At 34.5% G+C, this 23,461-nt stretch overlaps 2 protein-coding genes across 9 annotated transcripts; both read right to left on the bottom strand.

The window, feature by feature from the left end:
• Positions 1–2,690: 2,690 nt before the first annotated feature.
• Positions 2,691–13,129, bottom strand: LOC141835974 (pre-mRNA splicing factor SR-like 1). Of its 8 annotated transcripts, XM_074723390.1 has the most exons (6): positions 12,253–12,740; positions 11,988–12,113; positions 11,748–11,911; positions 10,997–11,077; positions 9,130–9,201; positions 2,691–3,852 (listed from the first exon to the last, which is right to left on the bottom strand). In XM_074723390.1, exons 3-6 carry the CDS (start codon positions 11,871–11,873, stop codon positions 3,019–3,021), a joined length of 1,113 nt encoding a protein of 370 aa, XP_074579491.1. In that variant the 5' UTR covers positions 11,874–11,911; positions 11,988–12,113; positions 12,253–12,740; the 3' UTR covers positions 2,691–3,018. The 8 variants fall into 8 exon arrangements, with proteins under 8 accessions (XP_074579491.1, XP_074579485.1, XP_074579487.1 ...); XM_074723384.1 differs by lacking the exon at positions 12,253–12,740 and adding an exon at positions 12,818–13,129 and having other exon boundaries at positions 11,748–12,113; XM_074723386.1 differs by lacking the exon at positions 12,253–12,740 and adding an exon at positions 12,818–13,129 and having other exon boundaries at positions 11,748–12,107.
• Positions 13,130–14,333: 1,204 nt separating this feature from the next.
• LOC141835512 (putative UDP-3-O-acyl-N-acetylglucosamine deacetylase 1, mitochondrial) lies at positions 14,334–23,107 on the bottom strand. The gene is made up of 6 exons (XM_074722926.1): positions 22,988–23,107; positions 22,597–22,905; positions 21,593–21,799; positions 19,238–19,323; positions 17,531–17,675; positions 14,334–14,789 (listed from the first exon to the last, which is right to left on the bottom strand). Exons 1-6 carry the CDS (start codon positions 23,078–23,080, stop codon positions 14,694–14,696), a joined length of 936 nt encoding a protein of 311 aa, XP_074579027.1. The 5' UTR covers positions 23,081–23,107; the 3' UTR covers positions 14,334–14,693.
• Between the last annotated feature and the right edge of the window lie 354 nt (positions 23,108–23,461).

Below are 23,461 nucleotides of genomic sequence, written 5' to 3'. Positions count from 1 at the left end.
TTAAACCCTTCTGGCCACCAAGACTGTATGTAATAAAACACACTTAGTGTGCCCTCATGGGATAGCACAGTTGATACCTGTGGTGTTGCCGCAATAGGTCATGGGGTAGATCCCAACATATGCAGAATGCCTCGCTAGTTCATTGGCCCCTCCCTATATAGAGGGCCGCCATGTTGGACGAAGCACCTGTGATTTATCACCCTTCTAGATCGCGTGGGGCAGTCTTGAAGGGGCCTCCAAGGTGAGGGTTATCACCTTTTACTGTAATAAGAACACTTAGTGTGGTAGAATTAGTCTGTTAGCTAAGTCACAATTTTAGTCATTATTCATTTCTTTCCCTTCGGTGCAATGAATATGCATAGATGCTAGGTATTTGGAAGCTTATGAATAATTCATCATCGAAGTTGTGTTTGCATGGATGAAATGACATAGCAATTAGAACAAGTAGGAGAAATTGAAATATAAGAATTTTATCCAGTATATGCATTTAATTGACACTATAGACTAATGACAAGAAGTTTATATCAATGCTAAATCTATATTATAAAATCTAACCTGTCAAAAGATGTTTCTAGCTCCATCATTGTTGGTCTGTTCAAACTACTTGTGGTCTTATATGGATCTTATCCCTCTTTACTTTCTACTTTAATAGATCAATTTTGATAATTCATTTTTTAAAATAAGTTCATACGACCACATATATTTCATCCCTGGATTGAATCCTATGTAATCTGATATCTATTCTCTCTATTCCTTGCACCCTTCATTCTGTTAGGATTTTTTTTTCTTCTTTTCTTCCAAGGCCTGACTTTGATTTGGTGATCTAAAGGGGGAGAAGAAGGCGCGGAGCCGAGTACAAGCGGCAACAGTGAACATCCCACTATCCCTATTCTATTTCTATGGCACCATATTTATTCTATGGTGGAATCTATTATTAAACCCGGTCAAATAGGTTTATGTATGTGATATGTAGCTCCCGGAGCATAGTTGAGTTGGTTACGACCAGAGTTGTTGAAGTGGGTAAAGATCGAATCTCGACGAAGCCGAGGCAATGCCTTTTCAACTATAGCTTCTCGATTTACTTCCTCATGGTCATGGAATCAACTGCATAAGGCTGTTGAAGTGGTGGATTCTACAAATTTTTTTGAAATGTATGTGATATGTAATAAGTATTGAGGTCAATATTTTATGTAATTTATGTTTGGTAAAATATTTTGATAGATGAATTTCTATCAAAATCTTATATATATTTTTTCGCTTTGCTTTTCAGTGAATTGTAATGTGGTAATACACAATCCATTTTTTATGTTTTGAGTGCATCCTCTTCAAAGTGTTCTCTGTTTCTTGCATTTAATTGCCATGCAGTGACACACAACTTTAAGAATTATTTTTGATAAAAATTTATGATGTTGCATTTAAACAAAAGTTAAATACAAGTGATTGAATTGTTGACTAAAAAAATGCATTGTCATTTATAAATGAACATTACTTATGCATGCAATATTCAAGATTATGAAATTTTGAAATTTTTTATAATTCATTAGAAATTACTTTTAGATAAAATTAAGATAATTAGCAATTATCATAATTTAATTGTTACATATTTTGTGAAGATGTTTTGTATTATGTATATATATTTGGATGGCACAGTTAAGCATCCAGTCTGAGATAAATGTACATAGCAATATTATTTTTTAAAAATATTGTATATAGTTTAATAAATAATATTTCTTAATTTCGAATGATGTTTTTATGACCATTCGGAAATATTAAATCCTTTGCAGCTACCATTACATAAAATTTAATAAAGTTGAATGTGTAATAGTTCTAAAATAAATTTAATGAACTATATTTAAACAAACTATGAAGTTAATTGTTTAGATCCTTTGTGCTCCCGAAGTATGGTTGAATTGGTTATTGTGGAGTAAATTTTTTACAGTGGACAAGGATCGAATTTCGATGAAGTTGGAAAATGTCTTCTCCCCATATTAATTAACAATACCTCTTCATAGATAGCTTATAATTCTTTATGTAATAGCTTCATTTAGTGCTTGTGATATCATTATTAGTTAGTTATATTTAAACAAATATGAAATTCGGAATATTAACTCTATTTGCAAACATTATGGATATATTAATTTATTTACTTATATAAAATTTAATTATAAATTTATTTCTTAAATTTTTATTTAAATACATAAAAATAATAATTTATAATTTTTATAATCTTATTCACAATATATTAAAAATAAAATAATATAAATTTCATGTATCAAATAAATTTTTGAAATAAACATATTTGAACACAGCCAAATTAGGTTAGATTTTTTTACACCCTTAAATACATGTCATTCTAGAAAAACTATTACAACTAATAGTTGGATATTTAATTAATTTATATACAGTTAGATATAATAGATAGATTGAGATTAAATCAGAATTAAAATTTCACTCATTCATTGAATTTATTAGGCTTGAAATGGAGATAAATAACTCTGCAATGTTTAAACTGCCAACATGATAGAATTAGCATTTGAAGTCCAGTGATTCATAACAAGAAAGAAGAAAAAAGAAAAGACAAGCAGGAAGAGTAGTATGATGCTACACTAAGAACACTTAACCTTTCAGTAATCTTGATTAGTTAAATGCGAATAATTCCCAGTTCAAATCACAGCAATGACATAGCACACTGAGACTAAATTTGTACAAGTAACAACTGGAGTTTTGAGATCCTGACAGGAATCCAGTAGCCTATTAATTTAAAAGAAATTGACAGGTTACAGGAGTAGCATGCAACCTGTGATATCCAATTCCAAACAAATTTAAAGTTGAACAAAGAAAAAATTGATGTCTCTGCAGATTCAGTGACACCTCTACAGTGTTTTTTTTTTTTTTTGCAGCGAATGTTACAGAGTCTAGCATTTCACCCACAGAGAATTAGTTCATTTTCAGTGAGGGCAAGAGATCGCTGTTTCCTTAATTGATGTTACAAAACAACCATTGGGGAAGTGTTCATGTTCATTTCCATGTGAAGCCCCCCAATCTTATAACTTCTTCGCTGCTAGTGTCTTTCCGCAGCCTATCTGCAGGTTCTTCACTTTTCCTTTCGCTTGCATCGCCATATAAATCTTTCAACTTTGTCAGATTGCTAGAGACCACCTTAGTCTTTTCTTTATTTTCTTCTCTGAATGGTTTAGGTTGATGGTCAGAATCTGTGCCATAAATAATGCTATGACTTCGGCTACGGCTCCTGCTCCGGCTACGGCTCCTAGTTCGGCGAGAACTAGAGTGTCTATGGCCATCATGGTCTCTTCCACTCCTGTCATGATCCCTCCCATGGTCTCTCCCTGAGTGTCTATATCTATGTGATTCTCTATCACGGTCACCACGCTCGTGACTCCGGTCACGGTCCCTATCTCGATCACGCTCTGAGCGTTCTACATCACGACGCTCATGATTGCGATCACGGTTCGAGCGTTCTCGCTCACGGTCACGGTGCTCATGTTCCGAACGATCTCGATCGTGTCGCTCACGGCTGCTACTCCGGCGAATGTGCGGAGATGGCCTCCGATGCTCATCACTCTCACCTCGTTCAGGTGCAGCAGAACCTACAGTCCTTCTGACTGGAGATGAATCTCTGGTAGATGCACGGTGTGGAGCACGCTGACCGAAAGAAACTGATAACGCAGCCTTTACAGAAGGTGGACGGCGAGCAACATCGTCAGATCCCTGACGACTAGATTCTCCAGTTACACCAGCATGCTTAGCAGGGAGCTTCAGTTTCTCCAGGTTGGCAACAATTTGGCGAATGACAGGAACCGGAATCCTCGGGAAGAGTGTATCGAAGTAGTACTGCATAATCATATTAACAGCAGTTAGAATGATTGAATGACACCCAGTAAATGTAAAGCAACCGTGGCATGTACATAGGAAAATTTAACATGCAATGTCAAGTAAGCATAACGAACAGGTAAAGTACCACAAAAATGAGAATCTTGTCTAAAAGATTAAAAAAAGATTTATAATCAAGAACTAAAAATAAAATAGAAACAAAGGTTAACCAGATCCGATGTTGAGGCTGTCAGAAATTCAGAATATGCAGTTATCTCAGCATTTTATAAATATTGATGTTTTCACGTTTTACAGGCTTCTAAGAGAGTCGATGTCTAATAACTTAGACAAATAAGCTTTCAAGGAATATATTACCATCAAAGAATGATTGTTCCTATCTGCACAATTGTTGAAAATGGAACCAAAAGAATATTGGTATGATGAACAAAGCCATAGGTTATCTAGGTTTTAGATTCCTGAATCCTCAACCTGCCATAGGTAGTTTAACATTTAGCTCATCAAAGAGAGGCAACGCAAGTACAGCATTGGAAATAGTAGAACCACTGGTAAGGGAAACATGTGTACGTAAAATTCATTGGTCCATGATCGAAGTAATTGATACAAGAGATGTATCTGCAAGTTCAATAGGATATTTGAGTTTCTAGTATGCATTTTCACCATTGAGAGGAAGTGTCTTGCAAGAGAATAAAAAAGAGAAAAGAGAAACAGAGAGAAGAAGAGAGAGAGAATAACAAAAAAGAATTTCAGACCAACCATTATAAGATGGATTGTGTTAGCAATTATGTATGAGTCAGTGTGGATACAAACATAAGGCAAGAAAAGATCTAACCCTGGTCATTAATTGAACCTGTCACAGGTCCTAAACTTGATCATATCTTCTCTTATCAAGATACACTTCCAGCTCCTGAAAGCTGGGGAAGACAATTGCTCCTAGTTTGTCACATTAGTCTCAATTGTGGAACTGTTGGGTAAATCCAAGTCATAGTCAGGAAACCTAGTGATCCAGTTGGACATCTGTTGGATAACCTATGGTTATTGTAATTTTATATAAAGCAAGAAACACTATTGTAGGAGTTGCGTTACATCCCCAAATGGCAATAGTTGTAATCAAATCAACGAACATATAGAAAGATGTATTGGATAAAAAACCACCTTTATTAATATCAGAATATGACAGATGGGCCAGAATTAGCTGCTTCACAACCTTTGCAAGATACCCTTTCCTTTTACAAGATCCACTTTTATTACTAGCTACAGTCAAACTTGAAACCACACGTAATGGAGGATCAAATAATCTATGTTCTCCACAATCAAATGAACCTATCTGGGAAAGCAGTAACCTATTAGAAACTACTGGACAAACTCGACAGGTGATGATACAAGCATCAGGAGAGAGTTGAAGAAAATGATGCTGGGATCCAACTTGACTGATGGTATAACTTGTCAACTTGGTAACAGTTCTAATTGCATACCTTCAGTGGTGGTCGCATACATCTAATAAGGATAGAGAAACAGAATGCTTGGAAGCATGAAGAAAAAGATGAAAGGTGGTAAGAAACACATGCATTGTAATACTCCATTCACATAATGGATCAAATATCTTTCATCATTAAATCAGATGATAGCTAGAATGGTCAAAGGTTTATTATACCAGATCCAAACCCCAGTCTTGTTAGACAAACTATGCAGGCAACTGTACCAGACTTCCCTAATGTAATGAGAGGGAGGGAGAGGCATCGACCTGCTTGACATTCTAAATATATATAATGGTGTATTTGTCAAGTTGTAATGGATAAGATACAGACAGTTAAGAGGGGGCTACCTAGGATTGGAATAACCCAAACAGCTTCTCCATTAACATGGTATCAAAGCTGTTGATATCTCAGAACTAACTCCTTGGTAATTTCAATTGTGTTCTTTCCAATTCAGCATGATTAAGAGTGTATTGGAGCATTCAGTGTTTCACCTTCCATCTCATTAAGGAAAATATATCTTTCTCAGTCTTTATGCGATGAAATTATCATTAAAAATCACAAGGTTAAAAATATACTTTCATTTCTCTCAAATCAAAAACTAAAGTATTTTCTTAACATAAAAGTTGCTTATTCACGAGGAGACATTCATATCTCACAACACAAATATGAACTTAGATATGCTTAAAGATATGCTAAGAGCTAGCTCCATAGCATGGGTCCAAATGTCATTATGATGTCAGGACAAGGGAAATCATCATCAAATCCAGAGGTTGGCCAATAATTGAACTTTTTGACATGAAATCTCTATGTGTGATTAGCCAATATCTCAGGTCTCCATGCTATGTCTATTGGAAGAGAGCTTTAAAGATTCTTTGATATTTTAAGAATGCCCTAGGAAAACATCTCATATACTGTGAACAAGGTAATTATCAGATTTCTAGGCTACAATAGATGCAAATTTGGTAAAAGAAAATCATAATCTAATTTTCAGGTCAAGATAACATTTTGATCTAGCTTGCAGAAAACAGTTGAGAATATATTTCATATATAACAAATATAAAAGGGTATATTTTCAAAGTTGCCATAAAATATGATAAATATATGTAAAGGCAACTACGAGGGTTGGAATAACCTAAATGATTCACCCATTAACAATTACTAGTCTAAATCAAACTTTAAATTTATCAAGAAAAAAATTATTTGTATGTAATAGATTTAGAATTTGGTTACTTCAAGACAACTTGTTAAACCTTATTATTTTGATCTCCTATAATTAATTATAGTATTTTTGAATTTCAAGAATTATAATCCAAATTTTATATTGTCATTTTCCACAATTTCACGGCACATAGTTCATAGTTCATTGTAACGATGTCACACAAGATGCTTGCAAATATTTACTTAGATTAGGAACATTCCTCTATATGTCTATGTTTTTTTAAACATTTAATAGAATGCAACATCTACTCTAACGGTGGTCAACATTTCTACTGTTTCTCAGCTTACTTTGTGATATTTTATCATGAAGTTATTGATCCTATGTGTATAGCCAATTATTTTGAAAATCATAATAAATTTACTCGTACAGATAATTAATCTAGTACAGCATTAGACTACCCCACACAAAGTATAGTTTCAAATGTTAGTAGGATCTTAATCAAAGTAGCAAGTTCATAGAAATAATTTAGCAGTAATAGAAGCTGAATAGCATCATCGAGGTTTCTAAGATTATATGCACAAACTAATTTATATATCATCAATTTATTATTATTTTAATATGCATTTTAAAATCAAAGAATCTCTCACATCCACATATTTTTGGGGTTTTATACTAAACTAATAAATTACTACATGTGTGTATAATAAATATTAAATAAATAAGAATCAAAATGTTTATAAAAATTACCAATGAATTCTCTTCATAAAAACATTTAAAGTGCACATTTGAATTGAAAATTTAAGCATATAATAAAATATATTGAGTCAAGTTATCAAAAATGTATTTACTTTATTCTTAAAATGTAAAAAATTAGAGTTGATGGTGATTAAATTATTGAATTCAATAAATCAAATAAACACATATTAAAAAAATGTATGATAAATTTTCAATAAATCATATTATCAAATAATAGGAAATATTACTAATTAATATTGAAAATGCATACTAAAATTATTAATAACATTAATTCTTCCGTGGAGATTTAATAAACATTAACAAAAAAATTATTGTTAGACTTAAGTATAGCATTATTGCATGAATGATAAGAGGGAAAATCAAAATCTTCACACTTTGCTAGATATGATTGGAAGAAATTAAAAAAATATATAAACTTGGCAGTAAACTAAGACACTTGGCTAGCTAGAATTGGTTATTCATAAAGAAGATAAAAATTCTATATGGCAACAAAATTGATGAATCTCTCTTTGCACATTGCATGTAAGTATATATAGATTAACCCAAATATAAACTAGATTGATCCTATTCTGGAAGATACTCTATTCCAATAGCTATTGAGTTCAGATAAATACATACTATTTTGACTTCAGTAAGTCAACCAATTATTCAAAATTAAATTGCATATGCATATGCAGGCATACTGGACATACACAGGTGTGATGAAGTACTGCATATTCATATCCAGCCGCATCAAATGCTTTATAACAAAATGCTACTTAACATTATATCTATTATTTGGATGACCACACAAAAGCTACTAGCAGGACAGAGGAAAAAGACAACACCTACCCTTCAACATGACATAGGTGTTTTAGAGAACCAGCTTCTGCAACATACCACTATATCTCTTCCAGTGAAAGGAAAAAACAGAAATTCATTGATTCAAACTTTATGTGGTAATTGAGGAGCATTATCTTTGTTCAAGACACTACATTGAGATTCAGTAACCAACCACAAATTCAGTACAAGGCTACCAAGTCATTTTCCTTCCTCAAATACAGACAGATAGGCAAACAGAGGTCACTGAATTGTAATTTTCAATTCCTAAAAAAGTTTGTAAGAGCAGATTTGTGTCCTATTTGACCTCAATATGAAAATGCAGGGAGTAGTTTTACATGACCGTCACTTAAGAAATCACTCCATGCTATAGGTTTCTAGTCAAGGGCATAACCCCCTTATAACTAGCCATTTCCTCTGTTCTATTTTTTTCCAGCCTAACTTATGAGCATGCATAGAATCATGGTTAAAAACTCATACCATGAAGACCGTGTGGTCAAAATGTATCATTCTAATAGATCTTTATTTGTTGCACAGGGAAACAATAAGTGTGAGCAAAATGCATCAGTAATGTACCTCAGAAGTAAAGAGACATGACAAATTCACACCATGTGAATTCTTTTTTCATCTAATAAAGTCAAACAAAACATGAGATACCAGGTAGCATCTTTTAACTCATCTTCAATGATTTCTGACATGGTCAGTAAACACCCTTCACTGGCATAATGGAATGAGCAAATTGGTCAAACAAAAAGGTATATACAAATCAGAAGCTTGATAGCCTAGATTCTACATCAGACCAAATGATTGAAAAAGACACGTAGTAGAGTAAAAAGATATTGGAAAACAATTGACTAGAGATAAAGATGCCTGCAGATTTATTCTCAAATCATACTATGATAGGTACAGAAGCTAAACCAAAATGAAATGACTTCAATCACCAAAAGAATCGCCATTAGTTCATACGACATGTATGCAATAGTTATATAAAAAAGGAAAAAAATCATCAATAACATATGGCAGACAAGCACATTTCAGGAAGGTAACAAGGTAAGTCAAACAACAGACCTGCCCAAGAAGAAGATCACGCACATATACCCCCATTGTTGTAAGTCGACCATTGGAACCAGGAGAGAATTCCTGTAAAAGAAAAAACAGCGAGCAAGTATCTAGTTTACTATCATATAAGGTTAATGTCATCATATCAAATTTAAATGGTAAGCAACAGTATAGCTTGTGGCATCAACGGTCCAAAGAAATTGACTTAGGTTTTGTATCACTGTGCTTGTGCAAGCTCATTTACATAAATGCATTAAAAACAAGAGCAAAGTCTAATTGGCTCCAAAAGCCAATCTACAAATATAATACAAGATAAAATACAGACAGAAGCCTAGCATCAATAACATGCATAATGTAAAATAGGTAAGCAAGGACAATGGCAGTAGTATACAAATCTTTTATAGCTTAGCAACTAGCTTCTTCCTTTTGATTCAATGAACCCAATGGTTATCCCTAAATGAAACATCATTGTCGAAAAATACAATCATGAGGCAAAAGATCACTGTGATCCTCAAGCTATATTAGTCTCAATTGTTTGAGATCAGCTAGCTACGCAATCTTATCCTAACATTTAACTCTAAGCAAACTACACTGCTAGCAGCAGCAACCCTTAGAATTCAACTTGTCTAACTATAATACTAATATCCAACATGACAATACCTTAAACCTTCATCATATACTGGAGATACATTAATCAGGAATAGTAGTAGCAGTTTTTTCTTCTATTTTTTTCCTAATAACCCCCACACATCCATCTTAGCATTCTCATCGCTACTAGTGTTGTTTCCTAAATACACAACACTTTAACCTAATACATATACTGATATATCATAAACTATCAAAGGAAGAAAGAATAGTTGAATTATAAATTTGACACTGTACAAGAAAGACCAAACAAAAAGATAATATACTCCCTTCCATAGGTTCAAAATCTCGAGCCGCTGAAGTTTTGATCTTTAACTGAAATGATATTGTTTCGGTATTGTGCCGATATTTTGATACATGATAATGGATTGGAATTGAAGAAGGAAAGAGATGAAGCATGGGAAGGAGTTTGTGTCGAGCATGATTTTAAATTTTGTACCATGCCAAGCAAAACGGTCAAAACATATCGAAACTCAATACCACTTAGCACAAACAATGTCTCCTTTCTTTGGTTCCTCTCCTTTCTCCTTCAACCTCCAATCTGTCACCATCACCATGCATCAGAGTGTCATCACGATATTAGAACAATATCTCTCTAGCCAAAGACCAGAACCATGGTACAACTCGAGATTTTGAACCTTGGTGTTGAGTGATATCGAGTTTCCAGTACATGATAGAGCTACATATCTATAGTAGCTATTGAGAAATTACATAATATCCAATACAAGGTCTCAAAAGTTTGTAAATCATATAATACATATACTGATATATCATAAACTATCAAGGGAAGAAAGAAAAGTTGAATTCTAAATTTGACAGTGTACAAGAAAGACCAAACAAAAAAGATGATATACTCCCTTCACTACATGATATAGCTACATATCTATAGTAGCCATTGACAAATTACATAATATCCGATACAAAGTTTGAAAGGTAAGAGAAAGTGGTACCACACAAAATCAAAAGAAAAGATTTAAAAATTGTAAAAACAAAAACCAATGAACCTTTGCAACCAAGCAAATAGAAAGGCGGCCATAAAATTAATAAATTGCCATGAGAAGTTCCTTGGTTCAATTTTATTGAGAGGTTATTGTTATGAGATAGACCAAAACACAGATGTCTAGAGTAAAATGGAAAACAATAAGAAATGTCCAGTAATATTGGTTATAAGAATCAGTTTCGGAGCAAGTTATTAGAAAAGATAAGAATGAGAAATGTAAGGATAAAGTACCTCATCATCCTTAACATATGGCTCAAACCACGTCCACAGTGTCTTTGGTTCTGCAACATAACGAAGATAGAGGAAGCCAACCTGTGTAATAAAGAACAATTCATTTTCATCTTTACTGTGCAGCTACTACAATTAAAGGAATAAATTCTGGCATCAACAACCAAGCTTGAAACCAATAATTGCACCAGTATATCTACATGCATATCAGAGGAAAAGATGAACAGTGTTCATAACTCAGGCATATGGGCCACGTCCATGTAACAGAAACTAAAATAAAAGTTCAGAAACAAATCAATCCATTTAAGATCATCGATATCCTAGGAGCATAACCTAGAATTTTGGCATCCAACAATAGCCTTGATAGCCACAGAAAGGTTTTGTGATAGATGAGAGAAACTTGTGTATTTCATATCTCCCAGAAGGGGTTAGAATCAATGTATTTATACATGTAAATAACCAATTATCCCAGAGACTAGGCAATACATGAACATGAATATGCTGGAGATTTTGCCAATTAGGAATGCAAAATATTAACAAGGAGAATCATCCAAGAATACATGAACATGCTGAAGATTCTGCTGATAACTTTGCTTAATTAATTAAAAATTGAAAACAATATCTGCATGATGCAGGTCAAACTAGGTAGGAAGCCCGAGCAAATAGTATAGTCACAGATTGGATGCTAGAAAAGAAAGATAAATTATTCAGGAAAAACAATATAAAATATGTAATATATATTTAGAGGAGTTACCGCTCTAATGTAAGGAGAATCAGGATGCTTCAACAGTCCATGCATCTGCTTGACCGTCAATTTCATTGTGAAAAATTTGTAAAGCAGACAAAATGCTGTGGAAGGTCCTCTGCAATTTCCAGTCATCCATGGTTCCACATGATCAACTTGGTTGTAGATCTCATCTATAACTTCATGGTAAGTCTTCAGTCTATAAAGCTCTTTGAAATAATCAGATGATAGAATGTTCATGGAAAGAACCTTCTCTACTAAAGTATCAATAGGCTTTCCAGACGTTTGTATCTCCATTATCCAACAATACTTCACAAAAATTTCTCGCTGCACAAATTAGCGACAAGCTGGATGAAAACTTGAATCAGCCTGTAGCTAAAAACAGTAAAATTTGGTCAATACGAGAGGAAATATGCTCAAGGTCAGTCAACATAGTCACTGATGATTAATCAAGCTCACAAAGAAAATAATAAGGAAAAAACAAATATTTTACCAGAAGCAGAAAAAATAGTACCTGCCTACCCTTGCACAAAACATCTTGTACCTTGGCCTTGTTTAATCCGTTAATATCTCATAACTCTACATGGATAATCACAAAAAAGAAAAGAGAAAAAAAAGTATCTTTGGCATATATACACAACCACATAAGAGGATCTGAAATGTGAACTAGTTTCTTTCTCCCAGTTAGTACTTTCTCATTAAAAACATAGGCAACTTTTGCTAAGTTAGTGATTCAACCCTGGTAAGTTTGATATAATTCTCTTAATGGCAGGACTCGTAAGAAAACATTGTGAAAGATGATTATAACTTTCCCTTCCCGCCATATATAAACTGTGAATCAGCGAATCCAATTTTTCCCTAATTTTGAAGAAGATGTTTTAGCCAATTATATTCAGACAAGTTGATCTATGAAGTAGTCAAAGCTATCATCCTCATCTTTCAATATCGCTAAGATTTTAAGCCCAAAAATGTTATTTTTTCAAATAAAAGGCCAACTGAACGATAATTAGGGTAGAAGAGGGCGACATAGTATAATGAAGATGCAAGGTAGGCACGAGAGGTTGGAGGACATAAATTACCTACGACGAAGGCACGTACCTATCGCAATCGGCTCTCTGCACTTCCTGTTGCACCGGATACCCTCCTCCCTCCTCGGATTAGCTTTGGAGTTAGGGTTTCTTTTATCGAATAGCCAGAAACACTTGGAGGGAGGCAGAGATGGCTGAACAGAAGCGGAACGAAATCCAGCGAAGGGAAAAATGAGGATGCCGTCGGAAGTGGTGGCCGCGGAGAGGGAGGAGGAAGGGGGTGACGGCGCCGTCAGGAGAGAGGAAGAGGTGAGAGGAAGCAACACGCGAACCCCGATCCCGGTCTCGTGATGAACGAACGAATCGTGGGCATGTCTAGCCCGAAAGCGGATAACCCAACCTACCCAAGTAAGCTGATTTTTTTTTTAATTATTTATTAATTTATTTTAAAAAAAATCAAATTTCATCCAATTTTTAATTTATATATTATGAAACCAATAAAACCCAAATCAAATTGATGAATAATTATAGAAGATATAATTTTCTATATTCTATATTTTGCTAGCTAAGAGGGTAAACGAATTTGAATTGAATAATATAAAAAATATTAATATTTGAATTTAAATTTAAAATATATATATATTTGATGTTCGAATTCAAAATTTAAAAATATAAATAATTTTAACTCAAATTTAAATAAAATTCGAATTCGATTTGTTGAAACTTTAATACGAGCAAAATCAAATTATAATTCTAAAGAACTTGAATTCGAATTAAATTATTTAAATCTTAATTTAAACATATTTAAATTAAAATTAAATAAAAATAATTAAATTTCAATTTGAGTTCTAACTCGCAAACGGCTCATAAACAATCGAACAAAAAATTATAAATTTAAATTCAACTCGAAAAAATTATCAAACATATTCAAATTTGACTCAAATTCAATAATTTCAAATAAGAATCAAATATTTTTCAAACAAGTTCGAAAAGCACGTGAACAAGTTCGATTTGTTTGCAGCCTTAGTCCAAGCCATCCAACCCAATCCACTCATTCCATTCACCAAGCCCAGTCAGCCAATTGGCTCTGCCTAACCAATCCACTCATTCAATTCACTAAGCACAGCCAGTCAATTCGATCATTCAATCCTCAAGTGATCGAACCCTCGGAACTCGCTTAGCTTGCCCACTATTTAACAAGTTCAGTCCATGTGACCAGACTCGATAAGCTCATTCTATCCACTTCACTCATTCAGTAGGTCAGTTTTTATCGATCGGTCCTACCGAGTCGATCCAAACAACACAATCCCATCACCTCTATCGATTCAATTAGTATCAAGCAAAAATCCAAAACAGAACATATTTTACAAGCATGCTTTTCATGCGAGCAAAAGCCATCTTAGAAGGGCTAATTCATTAGTCACACTGACCTTGCAAACACTCTCAAACTTGACGTTTATTCAATAGGGTCAAAGCAACTAAATAAGCAAACAGCCACCGTAAATCAGAGTTTCGTTGGAATACTAACCAGGAATGAAAGAAATCAGTACTAGTATAGTATCCATTCGGGGAATCGACATGTCGAATTTGCTGTATCAATGACATTCATACAAATTACAAAAGGTGTTTGAAGAAGAATTAACATGAACAGCACACTCTAAATTAATAAGTCAAGCAGGGAGGAGTTACGCTCTGCTGAGAGTCAGCCATCCTATCTTAGCTCGTGCATGATCTCCCTCAGATATGTTAACTTCGTGAAACTTTTTCGAGAATCCTCAAATAAACACACTGCGAGCTATTTAAACTTCTGGCACAAACCTAGTTCCAGGAAAACAATTTGTCACCAGGCTAATGCATTTACGCTACAGCAACTGGCTAGGCCTTACCAACAATCCATGTTGCAGGAACTTGGAAAATGGATTTTGGATCACTGTGCTAGCTTTTCGGTTGCTAGTCTTTCGCTTGGCGCTGTTGGTGATCTTGATAGCAATCGCACAAAGTCGGTATGCAGGGCATGGCCAGCCTGTATAAAAGAAGGAATATTTAGTCTTGTGGAGGTATGAAGTCTTGAGCCAATTTGCAAAGAGTAGTGACTCAAAAAGATGGACTAAAACACTGAAACAAAAAGCCACCTATAAGAAACAGCATGCTAATCTATTGGAAAGTAATGCATTTTGCCTTAATTAAGCAAGTTTGATAGTAAATCAATAATGGGCCACAGTAAGATACGTTCATAAAAACTATTTCACATAATGGTCGCATGTAACAAGAAGCAGGATCATCTTCCCTTTCTACTCTCACATCCCTCGGTAAAATGAGAAATCCATGAGCGATTTGAGAAGTTGAAAAGTTAAAAATTGCTTCAGGATCAGAACAGCTATGGTTGTAGGAATTCTTATGGTTTTAGCTTCACATGATTTGTAATTGCCTTTTTGTGTCAAAAAGCAAGCATCACTGTTCAGGTACCAACCACTAAGCATGTAGCACATGAAGATTGCTAAAAATGATTTTAAATACCAGGTGAGGTATCCTTTGCCCGAACTAGGACACAGACAAAATTATTGGGACTGCAAATGAGTCAAATGAAGCAGATTTTGACTGTGTTCAAGCTTATTCTTTTTCCAGTCAAGCTTGTTCAATCTTATTAAAAATCTTATTGAGGCTGAGCTTCAACTAGAGAAATTTGTCTTAGTTATAATTTAGTTAAAGCATTGATGCAATAAATGAAACTTATATTATTTTCTCAATTTTAGCATATGGTAGATAAGACAAAATTATAAAATTTATAAGATATTAAAAATATCATAATATACATGCCTAGTTTATTTATATATATATATATATTATATATATATATATATATATATATATATATATTTGATTAAAACATTAAGCTCTATTTTACTTGAGAGGGTGAAAATAAAAACTGAGGAAAATTTCCACATTAAAAAACTTTCTATTATCTATTTCGTGAGAAAGGATGGATTGTTTATCCTTTCCTTTATTTATCTATTGTCACATAGTGGACTGACTGATTTAAGAATCCATCCGCGGACTATTTTTTAGATTTTTTTTTATCCATCTGAATTGGACTGAACGAACTTTCCTTCCTCCCTTGTGCCAAATCTCTCCAAACGATGCTCGACCTCGTGGTCGCGGTTGGCCTCGTTCGCACCCGCGAACGAGACTGTGAATTAGCTCGCAGCCTCTCGGGCAACCGCAAGTTCGCTCACAGTCTCCCAAGTGGCCGCAAGTTCGCTCGTGGCCTCAAGAGGCCACAAGTTCATTTGCGACCTCTTGGGCGGCCGCGAGCGAGGTCATGAGTTCTCTCACTATCGCGGGCAATATTGCACCCGACCATGAGCGAGCTACAAGTTCGCTCATGGCAGCATGCAACCTTGCACATGGCTACACCCGACCTCTCGACAGCCGCGAGGTTAGGCAAGACTAGTTCGTTTTCTTTTCTTTTCTTTCCTTTTCCCTAGGGGTTTTTTTCACCTTTGATTGCTTTCCTTCATCAATCCCGACCTCATAATAAAAAAAAAAGCATAAGGAAAAAATTATAATCGAGCTTTAAACAAGTTAATAAATAAATTTATTCAAGAATTGTTCAAAAGTTTTATTAATGAAATTTAGTGAGTTGATCACTTGTGCTCAAATTTGTTTATTATATATATTTTTTAATATTGAACAAATATGAACAAGCTATTATAATGTGTATCAAGCTCGCATACAACTATCTAACTCATTAATGACCTTATCTACCACTATAAAAGTTAAAAGAAGCCCCCAAGGGCACAACGCAGTTGGTAAAGATTTGGCGGTGAATCCACGAAGCGAGAGTTCGATTCCCGCTGGGTATACACCCGCAATCAAACTTCTCGTGCGCATGGCTGCCAACCACGAAGCCACTCGTGCTTCCTTGGTTTACCATGTGTACGGGGCATGGGGCCGAGCCGTACATTAGTCGGCGCAAGCCAGACACCTAAAAGAAAAAAAATCAAAATCAAGCTTTAGACAATTAATAAAAATATAATTATTCAAGAATTGTTCATGAGCTTTGTTGATGAAAATTAATGAGTTGAGCTCACTAGTTTTTAAATTTATTTTATACATATTTTAATATTGAACAAATATAAACAAGCTATTATCAAGCACATCTATCAAGTTTGGCCACAAACACTCTCCTCATATAGATTTTTGTCTATCGCTTGCATAAAAGCATTAAGAAAGTTGCTTTGAGTATTTGTATGAGAGGGTGCAACTCAATGCTAACAATTGGTTTACTTGGATTAAGATATGGATGAAAGGAAAGAATCACGAAATTGCAGATGAAGCTCCATTATTTATGTACACATTTTTGTCACTTTCCCTCCTCTCCCTCCTATCTTCCATCCAAGTAAATGTACCCTTAAAGAACATTTCCTTATATAAAATTCCATACTTTGTTAATATGAAACTCAACTAAGAGCACTAAGAATGCATAATTATTCCAAAATTTAGCTCTTACATGTGCCTAATGGATAACATCATATCAATTTAATCGCAAAACCTTGAAGCATAGAAGTATTATCTACAATCACCTATAAAATTTAGGAAAATACCTTATATAATTGCATAGAAGTATTATCTACAATCACCTATAAAATTAATAGGAAAATATCAAGAAACCTTTTGGTTTATAATAACTATAAACTAAGAGACATTTTAAATAGAACTATCATGACTACCTGTGGGAAAAAAAGAGAAGAAAAGATTTAAAACCTTATAGGCAATTATGTGTGCAATGGGAAGCCCCTGATTTCCATTTTGAGCAAAGAGCGAGACATCTCCCACAAGATCTAAAACCTTATGGCGACAAGGCTCATCACAGAAACGTAATGGTGGATTTAACCAACCAGCAGTGGCACTGAAAAAACAATGATATTCAACAACATCAAACTTTCATGAATTATCAATACGGGATGCAAAATACCACATCAACCAGACAACAAGGGGTGGTAATACAGCTGAAGAAAATTTGAGGAAGTAGATGATGGGTGCATTAGGCATTACTTCACATTTTGCCTTAGGGAACCGATCTATGAAAGGTGTTGTAGTCTGAATGGCATCAAATATATGGATGAAACTATCCTTCCCAAAGTTGAGCTTTGAATATACTAAACAGTGTCAATAAGTGGGCGAAACATTTATGAGTGCAAGGACAAGAAGATACACATTGCTAAAGTTGGAGTTTTGTGTCAGTTCATGCAAAAGACCAATAAGTGCCATCAAGGAGTGTTACAATCCTACCATACACTTAAAGAATTTCTAGGAAAAGGAAAGGGGTAGTCTCTAAGAAGCATGGACTTCTGCATATTAAGTCTTTTTTTCCTAATGTTGATATGTAGGGTTTATTATTGATAGAAGGCCCACTTCATTTTTTGTGCATATCTACAAGCAACTTGGTAACATAAAAAAACAAGAAACAAAAAAGTGTAGCTTGATTTTGTATTGAAGCCTAGAACAGAGAAATAATGCATGCATTTGAGAGATGATGCAGATCAAGTCCTATCTTGATTATCTTAATTTTAGCAATACTAAATGAATATACATAGTGACAAGCAAGCCGTCATTTACATTGCTAACAATCTAATGTTTCATGAGTGCTCAAAACACATTGAGACTCACTGTCACTTTATTTTAATTCATTATATCTAAGAAGATCAGTATGCCATATACTCTTTCAAAGAGCAAATTGTTGATATGTTTACTAAACCTCTTTCACCTAGTCTTATGTTTCCATGTAACAAGTTGGGCATGCTAGATATTTGTACTCCAGCCTAAGGGGTGTTAGATAAAATATGTATAAATAACTTAATCTTGTACTTACCAAAAACAATTTCCTACTTTTTAGATTAATTAGTTATTCTGGAGTCTATAATCAAAAGATATCCAAGTTTTAACTATTCAAAATATTTTGTCACATAATTCAACTTATTCTCACTATAAATCCACAAAAGGGAAGATTGTACAAGAATGTACCTCAGGAAGGTAAGTACAAGATGTTTTACAGTAATTGATTTCTTTCAACATAGATACTGAAGTGAAATTTTAAGGTTTAAGTGTGACTTCTCAGCTTGAGTTACTGCTTTTGCGCCACCCTAGTGGCAAAACTCATTATACATTTCTTTTGTGTAAGCTAACTACTAATATCACCTAGAAATTTTCAGAATTACTTTCTATACATATTTTCATTCTTCTTTAGATTAATAGATTTATATGACTAAGAATGATCAGATCTTTTTCTCTATGACAATCAGAAACTGTTGAATCTTAATTTAAGTTCTTTAAGGATCCCTTTATGGTGCATTTTTAGTTGATTGCTTGAATAATTATCTCTGGAAAATGATTAATGATCTAAAAGGAAACATCATACATTCTTCAGTTTAAGCTTTTGAAGATACGCCAGAACATAATGGGAGACTTCACCTGCAAACAATAGCATTATCAACTGATCCACCCTTAATTAGCCCAGCTCGGCGCATTCCCTCAACCTGCAGCCCATCTTTCATTATTATTGATTTTGAAGAAATGTGCAGATATCAAAATGAAGAAATTAGTAACTAATACTAATATATTAGTGGCTATGACTACACACAAAATAAAAGCATGAGTGATTAAAGTTATTTAGTGATGGCAAATATTTTCAATTAAAGGAAGGCAGAGGAAGGAAATTATATAGTGACAAGACCATTGAATCCATATGCTCCAGTGACATTGGACTCACCAAACACAATCTCATACTCTTACCATGCCACCGCCTTCTCCGTAAGTAGTTGTTCAATGAGCTTGTTTGGCCATAAGTACTTGTTTAAGATTTGTAATCTTTTTAGCCCAAAATAATAGCAAATTGTAGAATGTAGAGAACATCATTAACATTTTACAACGCAAATAAGTCATATTAATCCTAAATTTTGAAAGCATGATAAAACAATCGACACTTTTTGTAGCTGAAAATAAGAATTGCCTGTATTAAATGTGAAAATGTTTATGATTTAAGTTTGTGCATAAATATAGTCTTCCTATTATAAAATGTTTTGATTGTAGAAATTTACGAACATAATACTTATTATAAATGTAACGACCCGGTCCGAATAATACTTGCTAGCATGGTTAATTTAAAACATAAGGAAATCTTGGGTCATGGTAAAAGAATATCCCAAAAACATTCTAGGAAACCTTTAGTCAAGTTTAAACCATCTCCTTTAATCAACCATGACCAAAACTTAAACATGTTACAACATAAATCCCTACTCTTTAACCACATGAAAACAAATAAAGTTTATTTAAACATCATCGTAAGCATATGGCACAAAAAGAGATGGCATAAGACATATAGCATAAATCATATTTTTTTGAACCCTTTAATAAACTTCATAGCCAAAATATTTAACATAAGATTTCTTCGTGTGTTTGCTTCATACACTTTAAAACCTAATAAAACATGGAAACCATCGAGAAAACCTTATGTTGCAGGGTGAAGAAATTTACCCTTTGTTCTTACGGTTCTCAAAGTTTTTCTCACACTAAAAAGGGAAGAAAGGCACTCCTTGTCTTGCTATCTCCTTGAAGTTTTTCCTTCTTTCTTCAAAACCCCCTTAGCCCTTGGTTCCACCTCTTTATTTGATAAAAGATGGTGATGAGAAAACTTAGGTCTCTCGGCCAAAGGAAGAAACAAAGAAACAAAGAAGCAAAACAAGAAACCTTACTTCCTCCTTTTGCTTTAGCCCTTCTCCCTAACTCTTCCTTGGAACCTTGTAGATGGAAATCCTCCTCAAGGTGCTCGGCCACACCAAGAACACACCAAGCACAGCAGGTTTCGGCAACAACAAATGAGAGGAGAAATGAGATGAAAAGAAGGGAATTAAGGTTATAAACCCCCTCTTAATTCTCCTTAAGTAACCCCCTCTCCTCTTAAATTCTCTCATGTAACCTCCCTCCCTCATTAAGGCTTCGGTTAACAGCAAGAAAATCAAAATAAAATGAAAAGAAACATATTGTTTCGGTGACAAGGAAAAGGGAAAGAAATACAAATGAAGAGGTAATTCAAATGAAAACCTTTGTCTTAAATTCTCCCTTTATAACTTTCTTGTTTAAATCCTTCTCTTGTAACCCCCTTCCACCTCATCATTTTCGAAAATTCCCCCCATATAACCCATTTTCGTTGAGGGAAAAATGATGAGAGAAAAGAGAGAAGTCAACACTTTCCATAAGTAACTCCAAGCATTTAATGTGATGATATCATCTCACATTTAAGTTCAATTCCTTTATGCTTCTAACAATAAACCATCAATTGCTCCTATGGTTAACTCATGGCTTGCTACACATTAGGTCCCAGGTTCAATCCCTGGCACCTACATATTTATTTTTTTTCCTAGCAAAGCCTACAAGCAATTAACCCATCAAGAAGCATCCTTTTAGGCCTATTAAATTTTTAAAGCCTAAATTGATAATTATTAATCATCCTTTTTAACATAATTTAATCTATCATTTTTATACATAATTATCCAGAATTATCACAGAAATTACGGGTATTACATGCCCCATTTTGTTGATCTGCAAATTCTTGAACAGCTGGCAAAAACTTTTTTCTTGCCTGAACCATTCAACTAGGTTTGTATCTCAGGTAGCTTATATCATATAAGCACTAAATGTGCAAAATGAACTTCAGATGGGTGGGGGGTTTCAAATCTAGTGATAAAGATCACAATAATGTAGTGATACAAGAGAGCCTCAAGAAAGATGAAGATCAAAATAAACCAGAGAGGTAAATGCAAACAATACCTTGGAAAAATGTATTCCATATGTGATGTAGATTTTTGGAGAAGGAAAGGCAATCAAGAAAGAATTTCCGTGCCAAAGATAAAGTGGTTCATGCAGTTTTGGTACCAGTTTTTCCAAACTGCAGCCATTGTGATCATTGGCAACATACAACCCAGCTTCTTTTATTGCCTCCACCCATTGCTTAGCTGATCCATCTAACAAAGGAACCTGCTTATTAGTAAACCAGTCAATGACAATCTCCTTAAGAAATTTTGAGTTAGTTGAAATAAGTTCAACTATGCCTCCCGAAACTATCTTGGCATTAGACTACATAAATAGGAAAAAGATAAAGGGAGCAGCAAAAATACATCTCAAGAACAAACAGCAAAGTGCAATTGTTTCTTTACAAACAATCCCATGGTACAATGTAGGAATGCAATGTCAAGAAACAAAAAGTAACCATTTAATAAACATTTTCTTAATATATTTAACCAGATAGCATGCATAAGATAGTCTGAGAGATCATACACATTTGTTTTTATTTAAATTCCTATTATTGATTGATCATACTAAATTTGATTGATCATAGTAAAACGTAGTCCTCATATGATATGCCATCCTCATAATGAAGTCATGTCCCAACTATTTGGGATAGACTTTATGGATTATCCTTCCATTAAACCCTTTGCAATACTATATCTTTAATAATATCCAGATATCTTAAACTACTTTCAATTATGTTACCTAAAATTTACTCTAGTATCCCTCTATCCCTTACGCCTTCAACATTAATGAAGTCATCTAGGGTAACTATAAAATCTATTAGTGATATTCATAATTTATTGTCATTTTAAAACATATTGAAGGTGTGAGGGGATGTCATAGTAAAACGTATTGGAATTGTATAGAAGCCTACCAAGACTTAGTTAATGAATGTGCTAACTAGCTCTTTGACTTAACAAATAGTGATGATCTCCTAGGATTATCATAGATAGCAGACTATGCGAAATGGTGGAACTCAATACCTCCTCACCGCCATCGATCTCAATCCGACAGTTATCGACCCCGCAGGCCTCCAGCGCGGACAGGACATGCTCGACAGTGCGCACCCTCACTCCATCGCGGCATAGCGTGGTGCAGAGGGCAGAGCTGACGACATGGTCGATCGAGGCAGGTATCCTGGTACCCTTTCGGGAATGCAAATTTCTGACAACGAAGTACCTTCCCTCCCCGGCGGCCGCCGGGATCAGACGGACCGTGGTGAAGTTACCGGAGTGAAGCGCCGTCCCCGATCTGGTCACCGACGATGCAAGGGTTTGCTGGGTCCGCCCCGACTGTGATCCAGCAAAAGTTCATTTTATGGAGAAAGGCTGGGGGAAAACCACAATAAAGAGAGAATAAGGGAGAGGAACCGACGGAATTCCAGGAGATGGAGCGGGAAAGGGATGTCAGAGCCAACGCATAACTGGAGAGTAGCCGGCGGCTATGGCCGAGGAACGGCGAGGGCATGGGCGGCGACGATGGTAGCGGCGGTCTTATCGGTCCTTCTTATTATCGTCCAAAGGCCTTTTTTTTATTTTTAAAATTCTTTAATTTTCACGTAAAAATGATATAATTATTTTTTAAATAATATTATTATTATTATTTTATTTATATTTTTTAACCTAAATTCTGAATTAATTAAACAGCAATAAAAAATGGAATCCGTCATTTCAACAATCGCACACGATCAATTGTGCAATCATATATGAAGAAGGTAAATCAGAAAACTATAATTACCCCACTACTTCAGTAAAAGGTGAAATCCAAATCCACTATCCTTCCCACGATCAAGAGCGGAGTCATAGCCAAACCTACCTTGTCCCGGGGGCTCTACCGCGATCATTTATA

This window comes from Curcuma longa, chromosome 10 (genome assembly GCF_044706935.1).
Source record: "Curcuma longa cultivar G26 ecotype Majalengka, Jawa Barat chromosome 10, ITB_CL_G26_1.1, whole genome shotgun sequence".
NCBI lineage: Eukaryota > Viridiplantae > Streptophyta > Magnoliopsida > Zingiberales > Zingiberaceae > Curcuma > Curcuma longa.
This window is presented reverse-complemented; position numbering and strand designations above follow the sequence as displayed.

What these genes read in the sequence shown, in the direction of transcription:
- LOC141835974 (XM_074723384.1), bottom strand. Translation starts at nt 12,035, where the DNA reads ATGGAGATACAAACGTCTGGAAAGCCTATTGATACTTTAGTAGAGAAG. An exon ending in ATTCTCCTTACATTAGAGCG is followed by an intron (nt 11,078 to 11,747) that starts GTAACTCCTCTA and finishes TTTATTACACAG; the next exon opens with GTTGGCTTCCTCTATCTTCG. An exon ending in GTGATCTTCTTCTTGGGCAG is followed by an intron (nt 3,853 to 9,129) that starts GTCTGTTGTTTG and finishes ATGATTATGCAG; the next exon opens with TACTACTTCGATACACTCTT.
- LOC141835512 (XM_074722926.1), bottom strand. Translation starts at nt 23,080, where the DNA reads ATGCCCTCGCCGTTCCTCGGCCATAGCCGCCGGCTACTCTCCAGTTAT. An exon ending in AGATCGATGGCGGTGAGGAG is followed by an intron (nt 21,800 to 22,596) that starts GTATTGAGTTCC and finishes ACTAATAAGCAG; the next exon opens with GTTCCTTTGTTAGATGGATC. An exon ending in GATAATGCTATTGTTTGCAG is followed by an intron (nt 17,676 to 19,237) that starts GTGAAGTCTCCC and finishes TTGTTTTTTCAG; the next exon opens with TGCCACTGCTGGTTGGTTAA.